Source organism: Cervus canadensis, chromosome 4 (assembly GCF_019320065.1).
Source record: "Cervus canadensis isolate Bull #8, Minnesota chromosome 4, ASM1932006v1, whole genome shotgun sequence".
NCBI lineage: Eukaryota > Metazoa > Chordata > Mammalia > Artiodactyla > Cervidae > Cervus > Cervus canadensis.
Window position 1 is genome coordinate 37,680,258 of NC_057389.1, and position 20,757 is coordinate 37,701,014.

At 42.4% G+C, this 20,757-nt stretch overlaps 1 protein-coding gene across 14 annotated transcripts in view; it reads left to right on the forward strand.

The window, feature by feature from the left end:
* Window positions 1-11,496: 11,496 nt before the first annotated feature.
* PWWP2A (PWWP domain containing 2A) overlaps window positions 11,497-20,757 on the forward strand; it is a 39,339-nt gene continuing 30,078 nt past the window's right edge. For 11 of the 14 annotated variants that reach the window (XR_006268936.1, XR_006268938.1, XR_006268939.1 and 8 more), the window contains exon 1: window positions 11,497-12,173. Coding sequence is in view for 6 of the 14 variants with exons in the window: in XM_043464816.1 (XP_043320751.1) it covers window positions 11,590-12,173 (584 nt within the window). In the remaining 8 variants the exon portion in view is untranslated. Of the gene's footprint in view, window positions 12,174-13,159; window positions 13,489-13,529; window positions 19,853-20,757 lie in introns of those variants that run through there. The other 3 variants (XM_043464821.1, XM_043464815.1, XM_043464820.1) reach the window with 3 other exon arrangements.

A 20,757-nucleotide genomic window follows, 5' to 3' on the forward strand; every position in this document is an offset into this window, starting at 1 on the left:
CTCAGTTCTACATATATATAAATATACATTCATCTTTTAATATATTCTTCTACATTATGGTTTATCATAGGATGTTGAATATAGTTCTCTGTGGTATACAGTAGAATCCTGCTGTTTACAATGGGATATTTTATAAAATTTTTCTCCCACAAGTCTTCAAGGGTCAGTGTATATTTTATATTTACATCACATCTCAGTTTGGGCCAGATACATTTCATGTCTTCAGTAACCACACAAAGCTGGCAGTCACCCTGCTGGGCAGCACAGCTCTGAAAGTATTGGCAGCAAGGCTATAGGGAGGTACAGATTTCCATTCTTTCCTTCTCTTTCCTTGTCTAAATCTTTTGAAAACTGAAAATCAAGCTATGAAAAGCATCTTCCAAATTCAACTTCCTCTCTATGGAATGTCCTTTTTTCAAGTACTCTGTTCCTTGGCTGACACACAGCAAAGGTTTTGGGCTCTGGGTGAGTCTGGAAGAAGATTGTAGACTTTCTGTTTTTGTCTGTGACCAGAAGTTCTAGCAGGAGAGTACTTTGTAATTTTGGAATAACAAAAACCACTTATGACTGTCAGGCATAGTGCTAAGTGATTTATATTCATTACTTTATTAAATCCTCACAATGACCTATGAAGTAGGTTCTATTATCATGTTTGTACCGATGCAGAAATAAAGGCTCAGAGAAGTGAAGTAACTGTCAAAAGTCACACAGCAGGAAAATGGCTGGACTTGATCTCAGTGAATTTGAAGTCATTGCTGAACTAATGAGCTATTGTACCATTCTTTATCATTAGTAAATTGCAGAGTAGCATTCAAATTCACTTCTGACTCCGAGTAGACCGATTCAACCACTCTCTGAAGCTTCAGGTTTCTCAATTTAAAAGGAAATAATGACAGTCACTTTGCAGGCTAATTTTAAGGATTAAATGAGCTAATTTATTTGCAAATCTGTACTAGAAATCAAAATGCTTTGTCTCCCTCCAGGAATTCTAGTTCTGGCCTTTCACCAGGGGCTCATCACAATCTGATTACCATATATTTGGCAACCTTTAGTGACAGTCCCAGGATGTATGACCCCAGTGCTTGGCACAACAGGCCAAGAAGTTATTTGGGATGAGAACATGGGCCCTGACCTCCCTTGATGATAAGAAACTGTGGGTGAGTCCTTTCTCCTCTGTAAACTGAGGGGACAGGACCAGAAGGGGTCTCAACCCCTTCCCAGCCCTGACCCTTCCCTCCGCACCGCAGGGCTTGCCTCCCGTCCACCCGGCTCCCCACCGCCCTGCCACCTGCCCCTCCCGGTTCAAAGGCCCCGCGTGTCAGCTGCATGACTGTGAATGTACTCAGCGCCTGTTCCCCCGTGGGTGGAAAACGCAGAGGTGGCCTTGTTATGAATGAATATCGAGCAAAAACCACAGGGTGGAGGCTTCAGAGAGAAGTCACTATGGTGACGGAGCCAAGAGACGGAGCGCGGGCTCCAAGAGCCCTGCAAGGTCTCAGCCTTTCATTCCAGAAGCCTGCCGAGCTCCCCGCACTGGGCTCCCGCCCACCAGGAGCGCTGCTGAGTTAAGTGCCTCAAGGTCAAGCAAACAAAGCGAGGACGACAACTAAATTGGCTTGACTGTTGCCTTCTTCCCCAGCAGCCACAAACCTGGTGGAAAGGGCTGAGTGTGGAAGGAATTCGGATTTGGACACGGGGGCCAACACTTCCGGAAAGGGGTCGCCGCGGAGCGTTCGGGGGCAGGCGGAGGGTGGGGGCCGCGCCCCCTGTAACTACCGCTGAGCCACAGAAACAGTCAAGGTCGAAGAGCTCCTTACGAATCAATCACAGTCCTTGAAAAACCCTTTGGGGACTTGCTTCTTGTTTTCACCCAGTAAATATATGAGGGCAAAATATGATGTGCTGTGACCCAAAGGAGAATGGAAAGCGCAGGCTGGCGGAGGCTCTGGGTTCTCATACCGGAACTCTTGTGCCTTCTTCCCATCAAGTCTCAAGTCTCTGAGTCATGCCTGAGGCTCTGCACACGCAATCCAGACAGCCCATGTTTGTGATCTTCCTATGACAAGACTACCCAGGATCTATTTTCTACACTCATTTATTTGCGGAAGACAGATGTTAAACATTTTCTGTAAGAAATAACATGTTCTATGTAGAAAAATGAGAAAATTAAGATAACTGGGACATGTAGATGGGCAAAAAGAAAAAGAGAGCCCACAGCGATCCTACTCCCTAGAAATAACTATTCATTTAGTCATTCGTTTATGAATCTTACCTTTTTTTTTTTTTTGGCAGTTCTGCATGTGGGATCTTAGTTCCCAGATGAGGGACTGAACCCATGCCTCCTGCAGGGGAAGCATGAAGTCTTAACCACTGCACTGCCAGGGAGGTTGCTACAAATATTTTTGAGGGTCTACTGTATGCCAGACACTGTGCTCAGTCGGGTTCAGACTCTTTGAGACCCCATGAAGTGTACCCCCCACCCCCCAACCCCTGCCCTCCGGCTCCTCTGTCCATAGGATTTCCCAGACAAGAGTACTGCATGGGATTATCATTCCCTCTTCCAGGGGATCTTCCCAACCCAGGGATCTAATCCATGTCTCCTGCATCTCTTGTGTTGGCAGGCTGATTCTTTATCACTGAGTTGAAGCACTGCGCTTTCTGGGAGAGGTCAAATGATGCACACGACTGATGTCACAAGGGCTTTTTTCTATGTATAGCTGTACGCACATTCCTTCCTAAGAAGAATCTCTGCTATTTTAAAAACAAATACAAATAAAACAGAAAGTAGGAATTTGATATAAAAATGAACCAAAGCAACATAAAACTGAATATTCTATTATGTTTGTATTTGCAAATGTAACAGCTCTGTTGTTGCTATTTAGTTGCTAAGTCATCTCTAACTCTTTGTGACTCCATGGACTGTAACCCACCAGGCTCCTCTGTCCATGGAATTTCCCAGCCAAGAATGCTAGAGTGGGTTGCCATTTCCTTCTCCAGGGGTTCTTCCTGACCCAGGGATCTAACTGGCATCTCCTGCATCGGCAGGTGGATTCTTTACCACTGAGCCACCTGGGAAGCCCAGCACCTGTGTAGTGAGAGAAATTACTGGGGATAAGTATGGAAATAGCTGCTTAGAAACAAGTAGCCATGAACTGAATGCTAGGACTAGGGCCTGGCCGGCAGCCTCCAGCTCTGAATTTATATTGTATGCGTGCTCAGTCCTGCCCAACTCTTACATTGGATGAACCAAATGACCTCCACACTCCCACCCAGGCCTTCAGACCTTTGGGAGGGATAATAAGAACAGTTGCTGCTTCACAGCCCTGATCCAGGTAGAGATGATTGTTTTTTTGAGTTAGAGGTGATCGTTATCATTTGAGGCAGAGATGAGGAAACCAAGACAGAGAGAAACTGTGATAACACAGAAGTAATTCTATCAAAATGGGTTTGTGTTTTTTTCAAGAATGGATGTCATATCATATGAACCTCTTTAGCTGAGGTTTCCACCTGTTTTTCAGAAAGATTCACCTAAGTCTGTCAGAGCAAATGATAGTTTTTTTTTCAGAAAAGGCACAGGGAGCTCTTTGTAATCAACAAGCAAATAGATGTTACTCTTTGATGCCTATGTTTATTAGTTGTGTGACCTTGGGCAATTTACTTAACCTCTCTATTCCTCAGTTTCCTAATCTGTAATGGTGATAATTATGTGATTATACCTCATAGGGCTTAATTGATTTAAGGCTTGATGTAAAGTAAGTACTTGATAAATATTAGACATTATTACTTGGCCTAGCACTGTGCTAAGGAAGCTATAAAATTAAGTCCTTACTTTACAAGGATCTAATAATCCACTAGCTACCACATTTGACATGAGGGGAGAACCCAACCTAGAGGAATATTAAGTAAATAAATGTTCTTGGAATTATTATGAGGGGGTGGGTACAATCAGAGGTGTTTAGAATCTAAGGTCAGGTTTTGTTTTTGTTTTTTTAGATTTTCTACTTTAAAGGTCAGATTTAACCTGTCGGCTTGAAACTAGAAGGCTAGACCAAAAAAAATGCACACTGATTTGCCATTTACCCAAGGATCCTGTCCCAGGGGATGGCTAAGGAAACAGAAGAAACAGCAAAAAGATCAAAGTTGCCAAGAGTGCATTCTTTGGAGACTGTGAAGCCCAGTCTCTAGCTTTGGAAGCTTTCTCTGACCTCTCTGAGGCTCCCTTTCTTGCTCGGTTGTTGCAAAGATCAATGTTCATTTCTGTAAGATATGAAGCATGAAGTCTGGCCAACCATTAGGGTTTGCCTAGCTAGGCCTGACTGACTTGTGTTTTGTTTTGTTTTTTAATTTGGGTTTTTTTTTTGTTTTTTGTTTTTTTTGACTGTGCCATGCAGCGTGCAGGATTTTAGTTCTTAACCATTTGACCACCAGGGAAATCCCAGGTCTGTTCAACTTTAACACTGAACATCCTGTGTCACAGGAAATATTTCAGTCCCAGACAAACTGAGACATTCAGCCTAGAACCACTCCCTCTCAAGCAGTACCCTTAGGGTCTCTTTTGAAGGAACTATGTTGACATGGCAGAGAGGGGCAGGGACCACGGGAAGGAACACCTGAGACCAGGGAGGAAGATGACTCAGGATGGTGCCCACCTGTGATGTGCTTGATTCACCCAGGCTCATCTGGCTGCTGTCTCAGCCTGGCACATAATAGGTGCTCACTAAATAGCTGGATAGATGATGGCTCTCTTTACAGGGATTTTCCTCAATATTGGGATTTACTTTTTTTTTTAAAAAATATTCATTTATTTATATGGCTGTGCTGGGTCTCATTTGCAGCATGCAAGATCAATCTTCCTTGTAGCATGCAGGATCTTTAGTTGTGGCATGTAGAATCTAGTTCACTGAATAGGATCTAGTTTGCTGACTAGGGATCGAACCCTGGCCCCCTGCAATGGGAGCTCAGAGTCTTAGCCACTGGACTGCCAAGGAAGTCCCAGGATTTATTCTTTTTAGTATGATGTCCCCTTCCACTTGCCAGTCTGAGGTGAGGCTCTGTTACTAGGGGCAGGTAATAATGGTGTGGAAAGCATCTGCATTGAATAAGAGGCTTCAGCAGAGTCTGTGGATGAGTGTGTTGGGGTGAGGGGAGGTTTGGGGAAACATCTAGAATATTTTTTCTTTTCATCTTTTAAAACCTTTAAATGAGGTGACCATCAGCTCCCAGTGATCCTCGCCTTCTTGGTACTCCTGCCCCTGTATGATCTTCTCCTCTTGTGTTTGGGCTGGCTCTAGTGACTTGCTTTTGGACAGAACACAGCAGAAGTGACAGGATGCCTCTTCTGAGATTAGGCTATAAGAGACTGTGACTTCTGTCTCCCTTGCACCATTTCTCCATGGCTCTTCTCATTTGCTTGCTCTGATGAAGCAAGCTGTAAATCGCAAACTATTCTCCAGACAGGCACGCATGGCAAGGAGTTGAGGGCAGCCTCTGGCCAGCAGCCACTGAGGAACTGAGTCCTGCCAGGGTCATGAGAGTGAGGTTAGAAGTGGGCCCTTCCCCAGTCACACTTTCAGATGACACCGCAGCCCCTGCTGGCATCTTGGTTATAGCCTTGAGAGAGACCCTAAATAGAGGGCCCAACTAAGCCTTGCCCGAATTTCTGACCCAAGACACTGATAAAATAAATATGTTGTTTAAGACACTACCAGTAATACAAATCTATACACAAAAAAGCACATATGTGCACAGCTTGATGAATTTTTATAAGCTGAACATTCCTTATCACTAGTGAGTAGACGAAAATCAGAAAAATATCAGAGTCCCAGGAAACTCCATTCATATTCCCTTTTAGTCACTAGATGTACTGTCCCCTCTCTCCTGCTAAGAATAACCTCTATTTTGAGTTGTAACAGCATAAGTTTGTTTTCTTTGTTTTTGTACTTTATATAAATGTGATAACACAGTACGTAGAACAACTTTTTAGCGGATTCTGAGATCCCTTAATACATTGAGAACCGCTGAGACACATGGAGAGCCAGTGACATGTCTGTCAGTAGTTATCATCACAATCTGGGTCTGGGAGTGGGCAATCTGATTTTGGAAGAGAAATATTGGTTACTTGGACAGAAATAGGCCTAGAACAAGAGGAGCAATTTATTCAGCCACTATGACTTCACGACCACGTGCTGACAGTTACTTCCTTTTGTCCTGAGTCTCCATGACCCATGCTTTTGTCTGTCTGTAATTTGATTTCCCGAGAGACCAGGCCCAGGAAACAAAAACTACTAAGACATAATTAGCCATATTTATCCGTCTTCATGAACCACCACCCCAGTGTTTGGGTTTTTACTTTATCTTCCCTGGGCAGGGAAGATCCTCTGGAGGAGGGTATGGCAACCCACTCCAGTGTTTTTGGCCTGGAGAAATCCCATGGACAGAAGAGCCTGGCAAACTACAGTCTGTGGGTTCACAGAGAGTTGGACACAACTGAGCGACTGAACACATACACAAATGGTAGTACTCTGGAGAACTCAGAGATCAAAGTCTGTTTGAGACAGTGAGAATCCGCTTGATTAGTCAGCTGGATTTCTTATCCCGACCACTCAGCTCTCAATCCACCCATCCTTTCAACAATTTGTCCAACCAAACAACTGTTCATCTGTTATGGTCTGAATGTTTGTGTCCCTTCAAAATTCACGTGATGGAGTCTCAACCACCTAGGCGATGGTATTAAGAGGTGGGACTTTGGGGAGATGATTAGGTCACTAGACTGGACTTCCCAAGTGGCACAGTGGTAAAGAATCTACCTGCCAGTGCAGGAGATATAGGTTCAACCCCTGGGTTGCGAAGATCCCCTGGACTAGGAAATGGCAACCCACTCCAGTATTTTTGCTTGGAACATTCCATGGACAGAGGAGCCTGGTGGGCTAGAATCCAGAGGGTTAAAAGAAAAAAAAAAAGAATCCAGAGGGTTGCAAAAAGTCAGATGTGACTGAGCACTAAGTCACTAAAACAAGGCCCTTATGAAAAGAGACTAATGCCTTTATGAAAGAGGCCCAAAAAAGCACTCTTGCCCCCTTCTGCCAGTGAGCATACAACAAGAATTATGCAAGCTGAAAGAGGGCCCTCACTGAACTGTCCTGGCACCTTGATCTTGTATTTCTAGGCTGCAGACCTATAAGAAACAACTTTCTGTTGTTTATAAGTCACCCTGTCTGTGGCATTTTGCTCTAGTGGCATAAACAGACCAATCTTTCAACCATTCATCAAAACCTCTCTCAATTCAGCAACAAATGCCATGTGGCTATCCATTCTATAGGGGCTTCCCTCATAGCTCAGTTGGTAAAGAATCTGCCTGCAATGCAGGAGACCCTGGTTCGATTCCTGGGTTGGGAAGATCCGCTGGAGAAGGGATAGGCTACCCACTCCCATGTTCTTGTGGCTCAGCTGGCAAAGAATCCACCTGCAATATGGGAGACCTGGGTTCGATCCCTGGGTTGGGAAGATCTCCTAGAGAAGGGAAAGGCTACTCACTTCAGTATTCTGGCCTGGAGAATTCCATGGACTATACAGTCCATGGGGTCACAAAGAGTCAGACATGACTAAGTGATTTTCACTTTCACTTTATCCATCCTAAAAGTACCAAGGGCCTCCTCTATGCTGACCCTATGCCAGGAGAAGGCTAAAGGCAGTGCAGACTAGGATAGAGCAGCACATGTAAAAGCTGGATTCCCAGTAGATCTGGAAATCCCTGAGGGCAGATCCTTGGTTTTGTATTTGAAGTACATAAAATAATGACTTCTGTTTTCCTTTCCAGCCTTATCTCACTAACTTATCTTCTTGCTTATTCCTCTTCAACCACATTGAATGAGAGAGATTTCTTGCTCATTAGGGTTGACTTCTGTGACTTCATGGACTGTAGCCCACCAGGCTCCTCTCTCCATGGGATTCTCCTGGCAAGAAGATTGGAGTAGGTTGCCATTCTCTTCTCCAGGGGATCTTCCTGACCTGGGGATTGGACCAGGGTCTCCTGCATTGCAGGTGGACTCTTTACCATTTGAACCGCCAGGGAGGTCACACTGGTCTTTCTGTTTCTGGAGTGAACCAAGCCCTCTTTTGTCATAGGACTTGAGCAATTGCTGTTCCTTTTGACCCAAATGTTCCTTCAGCAATGTCAACAGCTGGCTCCTCCTCCTCCTTTCTAAATATATTTATTTACTTAGCTCTGTTGAGTCTTAGTTGTGGTATATGGGATCTAGTTTCCTGACCAGGGACTGAACTCAGGCCCCCTACATTAGGAGTATGGAGTCCCAGCCACCAGATCACCAGGGAAGTCCCTGGCTCCTTCTTAATCCTTTGCATTTTGGTTAAAATGTCTTGTCCTCACCGAGGTCTTTTCTGACCACCTTATCTAAAAGAGACACTCTCTGCCCCTCCTCTAGCTATTCCCTATCACCTCACCCTGTTTATTTCTTGTATGGTATTGCTCACAATTTGTAAATCATGTTATTTATTCATTGCTTATTTTCTAGCTCCCTAACTAGAAAAATAAGTCTCAGGATGCTTACATGTTCTTTCTGCATGCCTTCTGACTGCTAGCCCGGTAACTGACATATAGTGTATGCATGACTGCTCAGTCATGTCCAACTCTTTGTGACCCCACAGACTGTAGCCTGCCATGCTCCTCTGTCCATGGGATTTTTCCAGGCAAGAATACTGGAGCGGGTTGCCATTCCCTTCTCCTGGGCATCTTCTCAACTCTGGGAACCAACCCGGGTCTCCTGCATTGTAGGTGGATTCTTTACCACTGAGCCACTTGGGAATCCCCAACTGACATGTAGTAGGCCTTGAATATTTATTTGTTGAATAAATGGATGAAAGATCTCCCCAGTATTAGAAAGCCTGAAGAGCAGGGGAGAACAGACCCCAAAAGATAAAATAGGAACAGAGAGAGCCTTGAAGGACAAGCAGAAGAGGCTAGGAAGCCAGTAGAGACTCTTGAGTTGCAGGCTGAAAATGGTGATTTAGAAGGGTTACTTGGTATGCCACTACCTGCTATAAATCCTTAATTTAAAGGATTTACTGCAGCATCTTGCAGTGAATTACTGCAAGAGGTAATCACATCCTAGGACCTGAACTGTATTTTTCTTCCTGTGGGATATTATGCAATGTGGGAACTCAGTGTGGGTCTCCAAGTTTCATAGAAATATATGTTATGTTTAACTGATTATGTTGAAATATAGAAAAGCAATCATAGTAAAAAACTCTGTAAGGTGGGATCCATGGCTATTTCCTGCAAAAGATCTAGCCTGCAGGAGACAGATTATTTGTTCAATGAATGAGTGAAACAATCATGCTCTTGGAAGGACCTGAGTTCTCTAGGATCTGTTGCTAGCCATCTGTGTGATGGCTAAGAAGACCTGTAACCTGGCTAGGGATCAGTTTCCTCACCTGTAGAACAGGGAGAAGGTTTAACTCACAGGGTTTTAAATGAGAGCTTATGGGGAAAATCTCTGGTACAGAGTGGATCAGTACATTTATTTCCTTCTGTTACTTTGGAGATGCTGAACCTGCCCTGACTGGGATTTCCTACTTGCCTTTCCCAAGAGCTCCAGGGCCTTAAATAGGGCATATGGCGATATTTCTTTCCCATTTTCAATCCTTTCAATGTAAAACTGCAGGTTTTTTTTTTAAATTGAAATATAGTTGGTTGATAATATATTAATTTTAGGTGTATAGTAAAGTGATTCACTCATATATATATATTCTTTATCAGGTTATTTTCCATTATAGGTTATTATAAACTATTGACTATAGTTTTCTGTGCTATACAGTAGGTCCTTGTTGTTTATTTTATATATAGTAGTGTGTATTTATTAATCCCAAACTCCTAATGTATCTACCCCCCAGCCCCCCTCCAAAAAACATACAAAACCTTCGAATTCTGACTCTGCAATTTACTATCTGAGCGACCTTGGGCACCCTTTTTGTGCCTCAGTTTCTTTATTTGTAGAACAGGTATAATAACAGTTGGGCTTTCCTGGTGGTACGGTGGTAAAGAATCTGCCTGCAATGCAGGAGATGTGGCAGGAGCCATGCTTCCATCCCTGGGTTGGGAAGCTCCCCTGAAGGAAATGGCAACCCATTCCAGTATACTTGCCTGGGAAATCCTATGAACAGAGGAGCCTGGTGCACTTACATGGGGTGGAAAGAGAGTTGGATACAACTTAGCAACTAAACAACATTAACAGTATCTGCCTTATAGGAGTATTTTAAGGATTACATGAGGTGTTATACTAAGTGCTTGTACTAGTGCCTGGCACATAGGGGATGCTTAGTAAGTATTGGCTGTGATGAGTCTTTAGGATTCCCTTTTTCACTCCTAATTTTGGTAACCTTTCTCCCTTTCCTCCTGTAGGCATTCTCAGTGCCTACCATCTCTTCTGGAGAAAAGGCTCACTCTGAGGTACACTTTGAGAGAAACGGATTCAGTAGAGTCTTCCAAACAAACCAATCAAGAAACTTAAAGTGGGAATAGACAAGTAGGGGCATTAGGACACTGAAGAGAGGGGCCTTTTGCACCTGTAGCATACACGAGGCAACGATAAAGGCTGAAGCAAGAAACCAGGTGCGACCACTTTCCAGTGAATTTGGGTTGAAAAACTGCTGTTCATGTGCAAGTCCAGCAGTGCCTCAGAACTAGTCTCTGAAACATTCATCAGCTTAATCCAGTGTGCCTGGTATTCTTCCTGTTTTCATTAGCATTTTCCTACTTTGAAAAAAGTAGGTGCATTTTTCCTAGAAAGTGGAGAGTACTCAAGGAGACACTCCTTGTGTGGGAGCTGAAGCGGCTGCCATGAGGTTATGGAGAATGTCTTTCACATCTATCCCTAGCACTAGCACAGTGCCTAGCATAGTAGGAGCTCAAAAAGTGTTTGTAGAATTATCTTCAAACTTTAGTTGTCCTTCCCAAAGAAGCTTCTCTTGCCCACACGCGGCAGCAAGCAGGTCCGCTCCTAGAAATAACATTTATTCTAAGGACCTCTGCGCAGAGATTCTTGGGAAGCGGTTCCCCTCCCTCATTACCTCGTTACTCCTCCCCTCTGTAGCCTTTGAAAGAACAGGCACGCCACGTGATTCCCTCCTTTATCCCACCTCCGAAAAAAACCTGGTTGATAATGGGCAGGAGCGTAGGCCAACCATAAGACTTTACTTTCTCTTCCATCCAATAGAAAGAGGCGATAGGTACAAGGCTCAGCTTTTGTGACTTCCCCCGCCCCCTTTGAGCCCGCCCCCCCACTTCTCCTCTAAGATTCGACATTTGACAACTCGTCTGGCCAATGAGAAGTTCCTACTCTGTATGAGAAGGCTGGACCGATTGAATGATAGACGTCCCCATCTGACCAATGAAATGTCACAAGTGCGGGAGGGGTGTAGGACAGGACCAATGGCGCGGTGCCAATAACGAGCATCGGGGTAAGGGCGGGACAAAACTGTTTGCTGGAGGGAGGGGAAGGCCTAGGGAACCAAGCAGCGCTGCCGCCGCCGCCGCTACAACCCGAGTTGGAGGAGGGAGAAGCCAGGAAGAAAATGGCGGCCGTGGCTGCAGAGGCGGCAGCGACTGCAGCGTCCCCCGGGGAGGGGGGCGCCGGCGAGGCCGAGCCGGAGATGGAGCCCATCCCCGGCAGCGAGGCAGGCACTGACCCCCTCCCGGTCACGGCCACTGAAGCATCTGTGCCGGACGGCGAGGCTGACGGGCAGCAGTCCTCTCCTCAGGCCGACGAACCGCCGCTCCCGCCGCCGCCACCGCCGCCGGGGGAGCTCGCCCGCAGCCCGGAGGCGGCGGGGCTGGAGCTGGAGCCTGAGGAGAAGCTGCCCGCTCGAGTAGTGGAGCCGGCGGCAGCCGCGCCTCAGGAAGGGCCCAGCTTGCCACCTTCTCCTGCACCGCCGCCGGAGGAGCCCCCGGCTCCCGAGGAGCGCCAGGAACCGCCGCTGCCCCAGCCAGCAGCCCCGGCTCTCGTGCCGCCGGCAGGCGGGGACTCCGCGGTGTCGCAACTGATCCCCGGCTCGGAGGTGCGGGTCACGCTGGACCACATCATTGAGGACGCGCTTGTCGTGTCGTTCCGCCTCGGGGAGAAGCTCTTCTCCGGGGTCCTCATGGATTTGTCCAAAAGGTACCGTGCCCGCCCCCAGCAGCCCCCCGGGACGCCCCGGCCCGCTGGGTCCCCGGAGAGGGAGCGAGCCCGGGCTGCCCCTTTACACCGGGCTCCCGCCTCTCAGGCGCCCCGCCGCCTGCGCCGCCCTCGGGTACCGCGCGGCGCGTGGCGCGCGCTCTGAGTGGGGCCGGCGCGCGGGGCCGCGAAGGGCCGATCCCTGCCCCAGGTGGGCGCCTGGAGGCAGGTGTGCCGCCAGGTGGGAGGCGCGAGTGCTTGAGGGGCTCCCGGGTCTCGCCCCCCACCCCGCCCCCAGTCCCAGCCTTCTTTCACACCTGACACTGGCTCACCCACACTGAGTCGGGTGGGTTAATGCAAAACGCAGAAGGATTTTCGCAGAGTACGGGGTACAGGGTGGGGGACATTGCTGCGTTCTGAAATTAATCTTTAATGAGGTTGGAGAAAGGGGTGTGTGCATTGGGGTTCCGGGAAGGTTAACTGTCACTCCTTATAAAGGGAAGAGCATTTATTCAAAGTGAGCCCTTTGATTGTTATTCTTAATGTTAGAACTCATTCCCCCTGTATAACTGTTCAATACGGAAGCACATTTGGGTAATTATGATAAATTTTAAGAGAAGTTTAAAGAAGAGATGGGATTTTCGTTATTGTTTAACTTTTAATATCAAGATGATGTGGTATAAAAGTGTTCAAACACTAACTTCTAAAACTGTGGATACAGTTTGAATGGTTGAGTTCACCCATAAACCTCTTTAGCACATTTTCGTTTTTTACATTAAGTTGTTTTGGGGCTTTGGTTTAGACAGGTGAAGATACTGTGTTCTGAGTCTAGAATTAAGTTAACCTTTTTATTCTCTTCTTTTGCAGATATGAAGTGCAGAGACTCCCATTCATAGCTCTCCATTCTGTTTCCTGCAACAGCACACACTCTGATGGCATCTCACCTGTTTAGATATGGCTTATTTTAGTGTGTTTTACTTTTAACTGCTTGCCCTCCCATCAAGACACAAGAATCGTCCTCGTTTGGGGAAGACATACATAATAGAAGTATGGGAAAAGATGGGAGCCTTTACTGCAAACACTTCTCAAAAATTTTTTTTAGTTTTCTATTTATAAAGAATTTTGAGTTAGGACTTTTGCACTTTTGTTTTCATAAAACAGAAAGCAGAATAAGACCAGTGTGCTTTCTACTGATGTATTTATTAGCAAGACAGAATGTATGGTCAGTAGTGTGTATGCTATTGAATCAAACAGAAGTGAAGGGCAGTGATTGTGTGAGAATCTGGATTTCAAATCTGCAAAAGGAAGGTCCAAAAAGGTAAGTTGTGTCTGGAAATGGAATCCATAGTGCTTTCCTGTTTTGAGGTGCTCATTGTCCAGGTGTTTTGTTTATTTTTTAAAATTTTCTTTCATAGGAAATTGCAGTTCTATTTTACCTACAGTACTTCTAATGAACAGCAGCTTCTTTTGTAGCTCTTGTTATGAACCTTTTACATTTTAATGTTTTGAAATTAAAAGATCCTGTCATTAAAGTATTTTTTAAAAAGCCATTAAGGGAACCATATTAGCTTTTCATTCCACAAATATTTATTGAGCACATTTATGTAAGGCACCCTTCTACCTATTCTGAATACTATATGTATGAGACACAATCTGACCCTCCTGGAAGCTTACATGGGAGGCATACACATTATGGAAGTGGTGAGGAAATAAAACAGTTTTTAAAATGTAGCTCTTTGAGGGATTATTGGATCAATGATTGATTAGTTGAATATCCTTTCATAATATAATTTGGAAAAATAGATCTGCCAATGTTATTTTGTAATCTATGCTTACTTTGATTGCATACTTTCATGCAGTTTTGGGGTTAACTGATGACCCAGGAGAGAAATCTTTACAGATTTTACCAAGACTGTGAGTATAGTCATCAGTTGCTTTAAAAATAGTTTGTATCAGAAATTCCCTCGCTGTCCAGTGGGTGGGATTCTGCAGTCTCACTGCCTGGACCTGGGTTCCATCCTTGGTCTGGGAACTAAGATCCCACAAGGCCACATGACCAAAAGAGAAATAAAAATAAGTTGTTATCTATTTGGCCATTGAGCTAAACCTTTAGGTAGAAAGAATACCAGCTTCCTCTATATGGGAAAAGAATATGAAAAAAAAAAAATAGACATGTGTATGTATAACTAAATCACTTTGCTCTACACCCGAAATGAACACGACACTGCAAATCAACTGTACTCCAATATAAAAATTAAGACAAGAGCTTCCCTGGTGTTTTTTTTTTTTTTTTTGAGTACCTGTTAAGTAACAGACTTTGAGCCTTATGCTTTAATCTTCGTAATTATGGGGGTATTTTTCATTTATATGGGAGGAAATTCCATCAATTTGGCCGGTTATTTAGCTTGTAAATGTCAAAGATTCAGATGTAGTTGATATGATTATAAAGTCTGTGCATTTTCTAATTTCATATTAGAAAGGCAGTTGGGCTGGCAAATTTCCTGTTAAGTAATAAGTAAAGAAGTGCATGTTTCTGAAATATATGCTTATCCTTCTGTTAATAGCTATATGGGATAATACAGAGGTTGTGTATGTTGGAGCCAGGCAGATATTTTTAATCAGCTCATAGCCATAGAACCTGCTCTGGAGACTCCCCATTTTCATAGCTGTATACTGGAACATAGTAAGCTCTGAGGCCTTGGTTCTTGCCTCTTCAGTGAGATATCAGAAAATAATTAACATTTGGCAGGCTACTAGGTGCATCATTGTATGTGTGCTTTTCTTCCAATGGGCCAGTTAATGCTTTTATTAATTTTTTTATTCTGACATGTGTGGCACAGAAATGTCTTTTAAAGTTGGAAGAGTTGTTAATTTTTTTATTCTGACATGTGTGGCACAGAAATGTCTTTTAAAGTTGGAAGAGTTGTTCATGTAGAAAGAGTGTCTGATCTAGAGTACAGGATTTTATATATATATGGATTGATCAAGAGTTTGCTTTTTGTAAGCATTTGTTTGACATTCTTTACCTTCCTGTCATTGAATTATTTTTTGCTTTATTTTTAGAGTTATTTGATTGAAGAAGACATTTTTGAAGAGAATCTTTTTGTGGAAAAGGAGCAGGACACATGTAATTAAAAAAAAAACCTAAAGAAAAGAAAGTGGTGCTGAATGGTACATTGATCTGGACAGAGTTTCAGGGTACATGGGTGCTGACTTCTAGCATCTGCCTCTCCAGTTAACACCTTGACTTTGGGCAAATTTCTTTGCCTGTCTGGGATTCAGTCTCTAGTCTTTATGAGGCTAATTCATTTTGACTTAAGGTGATTCACTTTACACACAAATAAGCAAACAAACTTTACACCTCAGTTTATAGACCTAAATAGGGTGACCAAGTGGTCTGGTTTTCCTGTACCATCCTATACAGGTACCTGGTTTCCTGTACCTGGTTTGATTGTTAATCTCCTTTCTTTATTCAGAGTAGCTTGCTTTGGCAAGTAAAAAACATGGTCACCCTAAAAATGAGGATATTTGAATATCTAGTTAAAACAGATTTTGTGTAGTGTTTATTTGAAACTGAATGGCTTTAAGTTGAGGCTTGCATTATTTAGTTTATTCTAGGCCTATCCACTATTTTATCCTCAGCTCTCTTAGGTAGTTTAAATTAACCCTGTCTACTGCTGAATTCATTAGCAAAGTCTAATGACAGTAGTCTAATAACTAGCAGATAAAGTAATCAAGTAACTCCCAAATTTAGTTTGGTTTTCCTATTGTCTTTTCTTCCTTAACCTTATGCTTTTGAAATTTTGACTTTGGTATGTTTGTTTCTTCATTTACCATTATATAGTATTATATAATAAGCATTCCTTCAGGTTGCTAGCTAAACTGTCTTAATGCTTATTTTAGACAGAATAATCATTGGTTGTACAATATTTGTTTAATTTTCTTATGGTAAATGAACATCCATGGTATTATGGTAAGTGGATGTTCCTTGCTCTGACATGTATCACCTGTTAGCCAGATTTGTTTTATCATACGCACACCTCCACTGGGTTATTTTCAAGCAAATCATAAACATATCATTTTACCATAAATATTTTGGTACAGATCCCTAAAAAGATAAGGGCTTTAAAAATTTAACTGTACTACTGTTGTACATCTGATATGGTAGTAGTTCCTTTACATCATCATATATGCAGTCAGCATCTCAAAATTAACATCTAAGTTTTGTTCAAATCAGAATTCAAGTAAAGTTTATCCATTGCAATTGGTTAAGTTTCCTAAGGTTTTCATCTGTAGTTCTCCTGCCATTATTTTTATTCCCTTGCAGTTTATTTGTTAATTCATAGCCTTTTTGGTAGAATTTTCCACATTGTGAGTTTCTTCCAATTGCATCCCCTTGGATGCATTTCCATAACATTTTAAAAATAGTTCTTTTCCCTCAGGAGTAAACAGATGGGACAACTGTAGCCCCCTACAGGCCCCCACGGGCCTTGTTTTGGGTCAGTAGAAATGATACGATATCTCTTGCCTGCCTGCTGACTTCTGGGCCTCTCCCTTAAACACACCTCCAACTTGAGTAATTCCAAACATAGAAAAGTTTAACCAGGCAAGATAACTTGCTGAGGACAAAAGCCTTCAGCCAGAGCTTCTGAACATGTAGTTTCTCAGGCTTCTCAATCTATACTTGAAACAAAAGAAGTCTTTCTGTAAGTTGTGATTGACTCTTTGCCTCACCAGGCTTCTCTGTCCATGGGATTCTCCAGACAAGAATACTGGAGTGGGTTGCTGTTTCCTTCTCCAGGAGATCTTCCTGATCCAGGGATCGAACTCAAGTCTCCTGCTTGGCAGGCGGATTCTTTATCACTGAGCCTTTTGAAGGGACATATGAGACCTGTGTTTTCTTTCTATGAGAGGGATCTTTAAACTGTTCATTACTATTCTTCACATCTTTAAAGTTATAAAACCACGTTGAAGTCCTGAAAAATCTTTCTGATCCCAATATTTTGGGCACTGATATAAATTAAAGGTATTAAGGATTGTAGCTAGTTGTATTTTGGAAATGATCTTTTACAAATACTGACTTGTGTGTGTTTGCAGGTTGCATTAACAAGAACAGGTGATTTCTTTAGACAACTTCATATTTCACTAAATTCTTAAGACAGTTTATAGATTTACTTGTTTTTTTAAGGAAATATAAACCAAGACAATGATTTTTTTTCTTTACAGACATCATGAAACGTATGGTGCAATAGCCCTACTTTTGGTGGGAAAATATACAGCCATTCTGGTGAAGCAGTGAGTAGTGGTATGAGTAGCTTATACTAAGTGTACAGGTTGAGAATTTAGGCCCTGAAGTAGTATGCTTGAATGATTGTGTTGAGTTGTGCATATTTAAAACACTTAAAAATATTTTTGATTATTCTGCTTGTATCCAAATGTGTTGATAAAGAATTTTCATAGTAAAATAGTAGAGATGAGTGCCAATCACGTTGACCCAGGCAGCTTTAGGACAGCCACTGCTGTACTTGTGAATATATATTGTATTGAGAGCGAGCTCTTCATTGCTGGTTGGACTGCAGTGATTTTTTTGGAAGTGATTAATTATTGAACATTAAAAGTCTAGTTTGAATGTAAAGAATCTTGTAATATCATAGTATTTAAAATGAATTTTACGGACTAGATAACTAGATGTTTACACACAGATTATGCCAGGCATGTTTTATTGGAGTTGGGTCTCCAATAAAATGAAGTTAAATTTCAGCCTTTTATGTGTGAATAAGACCACACTTCACTGTGTGCTGTCTTAAAGCAAACCTCTTGATGGAACTAGGTTTATTCTTCCTAAGATCAGCTTTTCTGTGGGGGACCATTAAAGAATTTGTGTTCATCTTCTCTGTTATGGCTGAGTTAATTTCACATTGATTAAAAATGAAAGATATTTTAGTAGTTAACTTATGCCTCTGAAGTACATCCTTGTTTCTTGATATTTATTGGTCCCATTCTAAATTCCCTCATTAGTTCAGGCACACCAGCAGAACAGAGCTTGCTTTAGTGGCAGACCATGCAGGAAAGTGGAGGTTAAAATTATACTGTGGATGGATTTAATAGAGAGTGTTTTGGCTAAAATCTTTTGGGCAGTTTTTCTCAAAACAAATGTGCTTTAAGATTCCTGAGCTTCACTCCACCAATTTGTTTTTAACAAGCTGATTCTGATACAGATGATTCTTAGAGCATATTTGGAGATAACTGACTTTGAGGGGTAGTTTTGCCAAGATAGTAGGACCATAAATTTGTTAAACCTGTTTTTAAAGTTATTGGGTAATTTGATAGGAATGTAGTTACGAAGTAAGCAATACATGGGCCACTTGGGTGGCAGATCCAGATCCTTTGTGTAGAACTGGTAATTAGACTTGCAAATTGTTCCTTAAGTCTGGTTGCCCACTAGAAGTTTAAGAAGTCAATTTTTGTCTCTTTACCTTTGGACCAAGTAGCCTTAACAGAATTGTGGGTTTTTTAACCTTTTAAAACACATAATTCCTATAATATTTGAGATCTCTTTTCTGTTTATTCCCACCATCTAAGAAGGCCTTCACTTTCATGCATTGGAGAAGGAAATGGCAGCCCACTCCAGTGTTCTTGCCTGGAGAATCCCAGGGAGGGTGGAGCCTGGTGGGCTGCCTCTTTGGGGTTGCACAGAATTGGACACAACTGAAGCGACTTAGTAGCAGCAGCAGCAGCAAGAAGGTTGCCAAGCTTTACTTTCTATAATTAACAGTAGTTACTATGTATTTCCCACTCCCATTCTAGGCACTGTGCCAGGTACTTTGTATATATTGTTTCATTTTACTCTAGGAAGTCCAATGAAGTTAAATTTTATTAATCCTCATTTCACAGATTAAGACACTAAGGCTCAGAGATTAAGTTAATTGCCTAAAACTGTAAGTGGTAGGAATTAGTAGGTGTATTGAAGACACCTTTTTGCTCATGGAATAAGATGAAGAGCTGATAGTGGTTTGTGAGAACCACATTTTGTGATTTGAATAGGAAAGCACTGAGGAATTGAGGAACCTTTTTTTTTTTTTTTTTTAAGTCTTTATTGGATTTGTTACAATATTGCTTCTGTTTTTACATTTTGGTGTTTTGGCCAAGAGGCATATGGGATCTTAACTTCTCAAGGAGGGATGAACCTCCCTGCCCTGCATTGGAAGGCGAAGTCTTAACCACTGGACCATGAGGGAAGTCCTCGAGGATGCATTTTTGAATGACATACAATTTTTTAAGATTTACAGACAGCCCTGTTCTAATTCTAATACATTTAACTATTTTTTCCTATTACCATTTAGCTTACAGTTTTGGTGGGGAGTTACCCTGGTAGGTAGAAAAGGCAGAGCGCTCTGTTCTCACTCCACCAAAAGGAGCTGCTTGACTTTAAAATGTGAACTGCTTTTCAGTTAGTTCAATGTAGTGAACTCTTTGGGGCATTTTTGAAACTGGGGTTTCTTCTTCATATATGGTCCTAGGTCTTAAATGTTTTGCCTTGGTTGGCCTGGTCCTGGCAACAGTTGAGTCCACTTCATGGGAGGAATCACAAAATGTCAGATTGGAAGCTTGTTGAGCACAAGATCAGCATTGATTAAGTGCTGGATGATTGAATTGGAAAAGACTTTAAAGACTAACCTATAGTAAGTTGTTCGACAACCTGTTTGTGGTAAAATAGAAATAGTGAAATTAATTGATTAGTTGCTTTTTAAAAGTCTATCCATTGAGAAATAACTTAGACCTCTGTGTGGTAGAGCCTATTGGATATAATACAGAAGAAATAACAGAAGTACATAGAAATCATAATGGAAACAGAACTTAAGACTATGTATTGGTGTCTTAGAGCCAGGACCAAGGGAATTCTTTCCAAGTGTCTGAAAACTCTGATTAGTATTTATGTTGATAATTAAGATTCTTTTATACCAATGTTCATTTTCAAGTATCTTTCTCTAAGTGATGTTGTACAAAAGTGAAGTCAAGATTTGTCAGCTCTTAAAAATATTTTGCCACTTCATGGTCATTATCATTTTCTTGGATGGTTATTTTAAAAGAAGAATTTACTGTTAGGGAGGTAAATAATTTGAATACTAAATAGATGTTGTGACCATTTTTGCTTTGAAAAAGATTGAAGTGTGTTTTCTCTATAGTTCCCATATTTCCAGAATATCCAGGTAAGTAGTTTTTAGAGCAGCAGTTACCAGCCTTTTTGGCACCAGAGACTGGTTTCACAGAACACAGTTTTTCCATGGACTTGGGTAGGGGGGCGGTTGCAGGATAATTCAAGTGCATTACACTTCTTGTGCACTTGATTCTATTGTTATTATATCAGCTTCATGGGAGATCATCAGGCATTAGATCCGGGAGGTTTGGGATCCCTATTTCAGAGGATTAGTTGAAGGTATATGAATGGAAGGTTAAACTCTAAATTATTCACAATTAACCTCTTCTTTCTTTTCCTCCAAAAACTATATTTATGAAAGGGAATTACACAGACTTTATAGAAGATGGAGTAGATTCTTAGGATTACAGAGATGTTCTCTTAAAACTT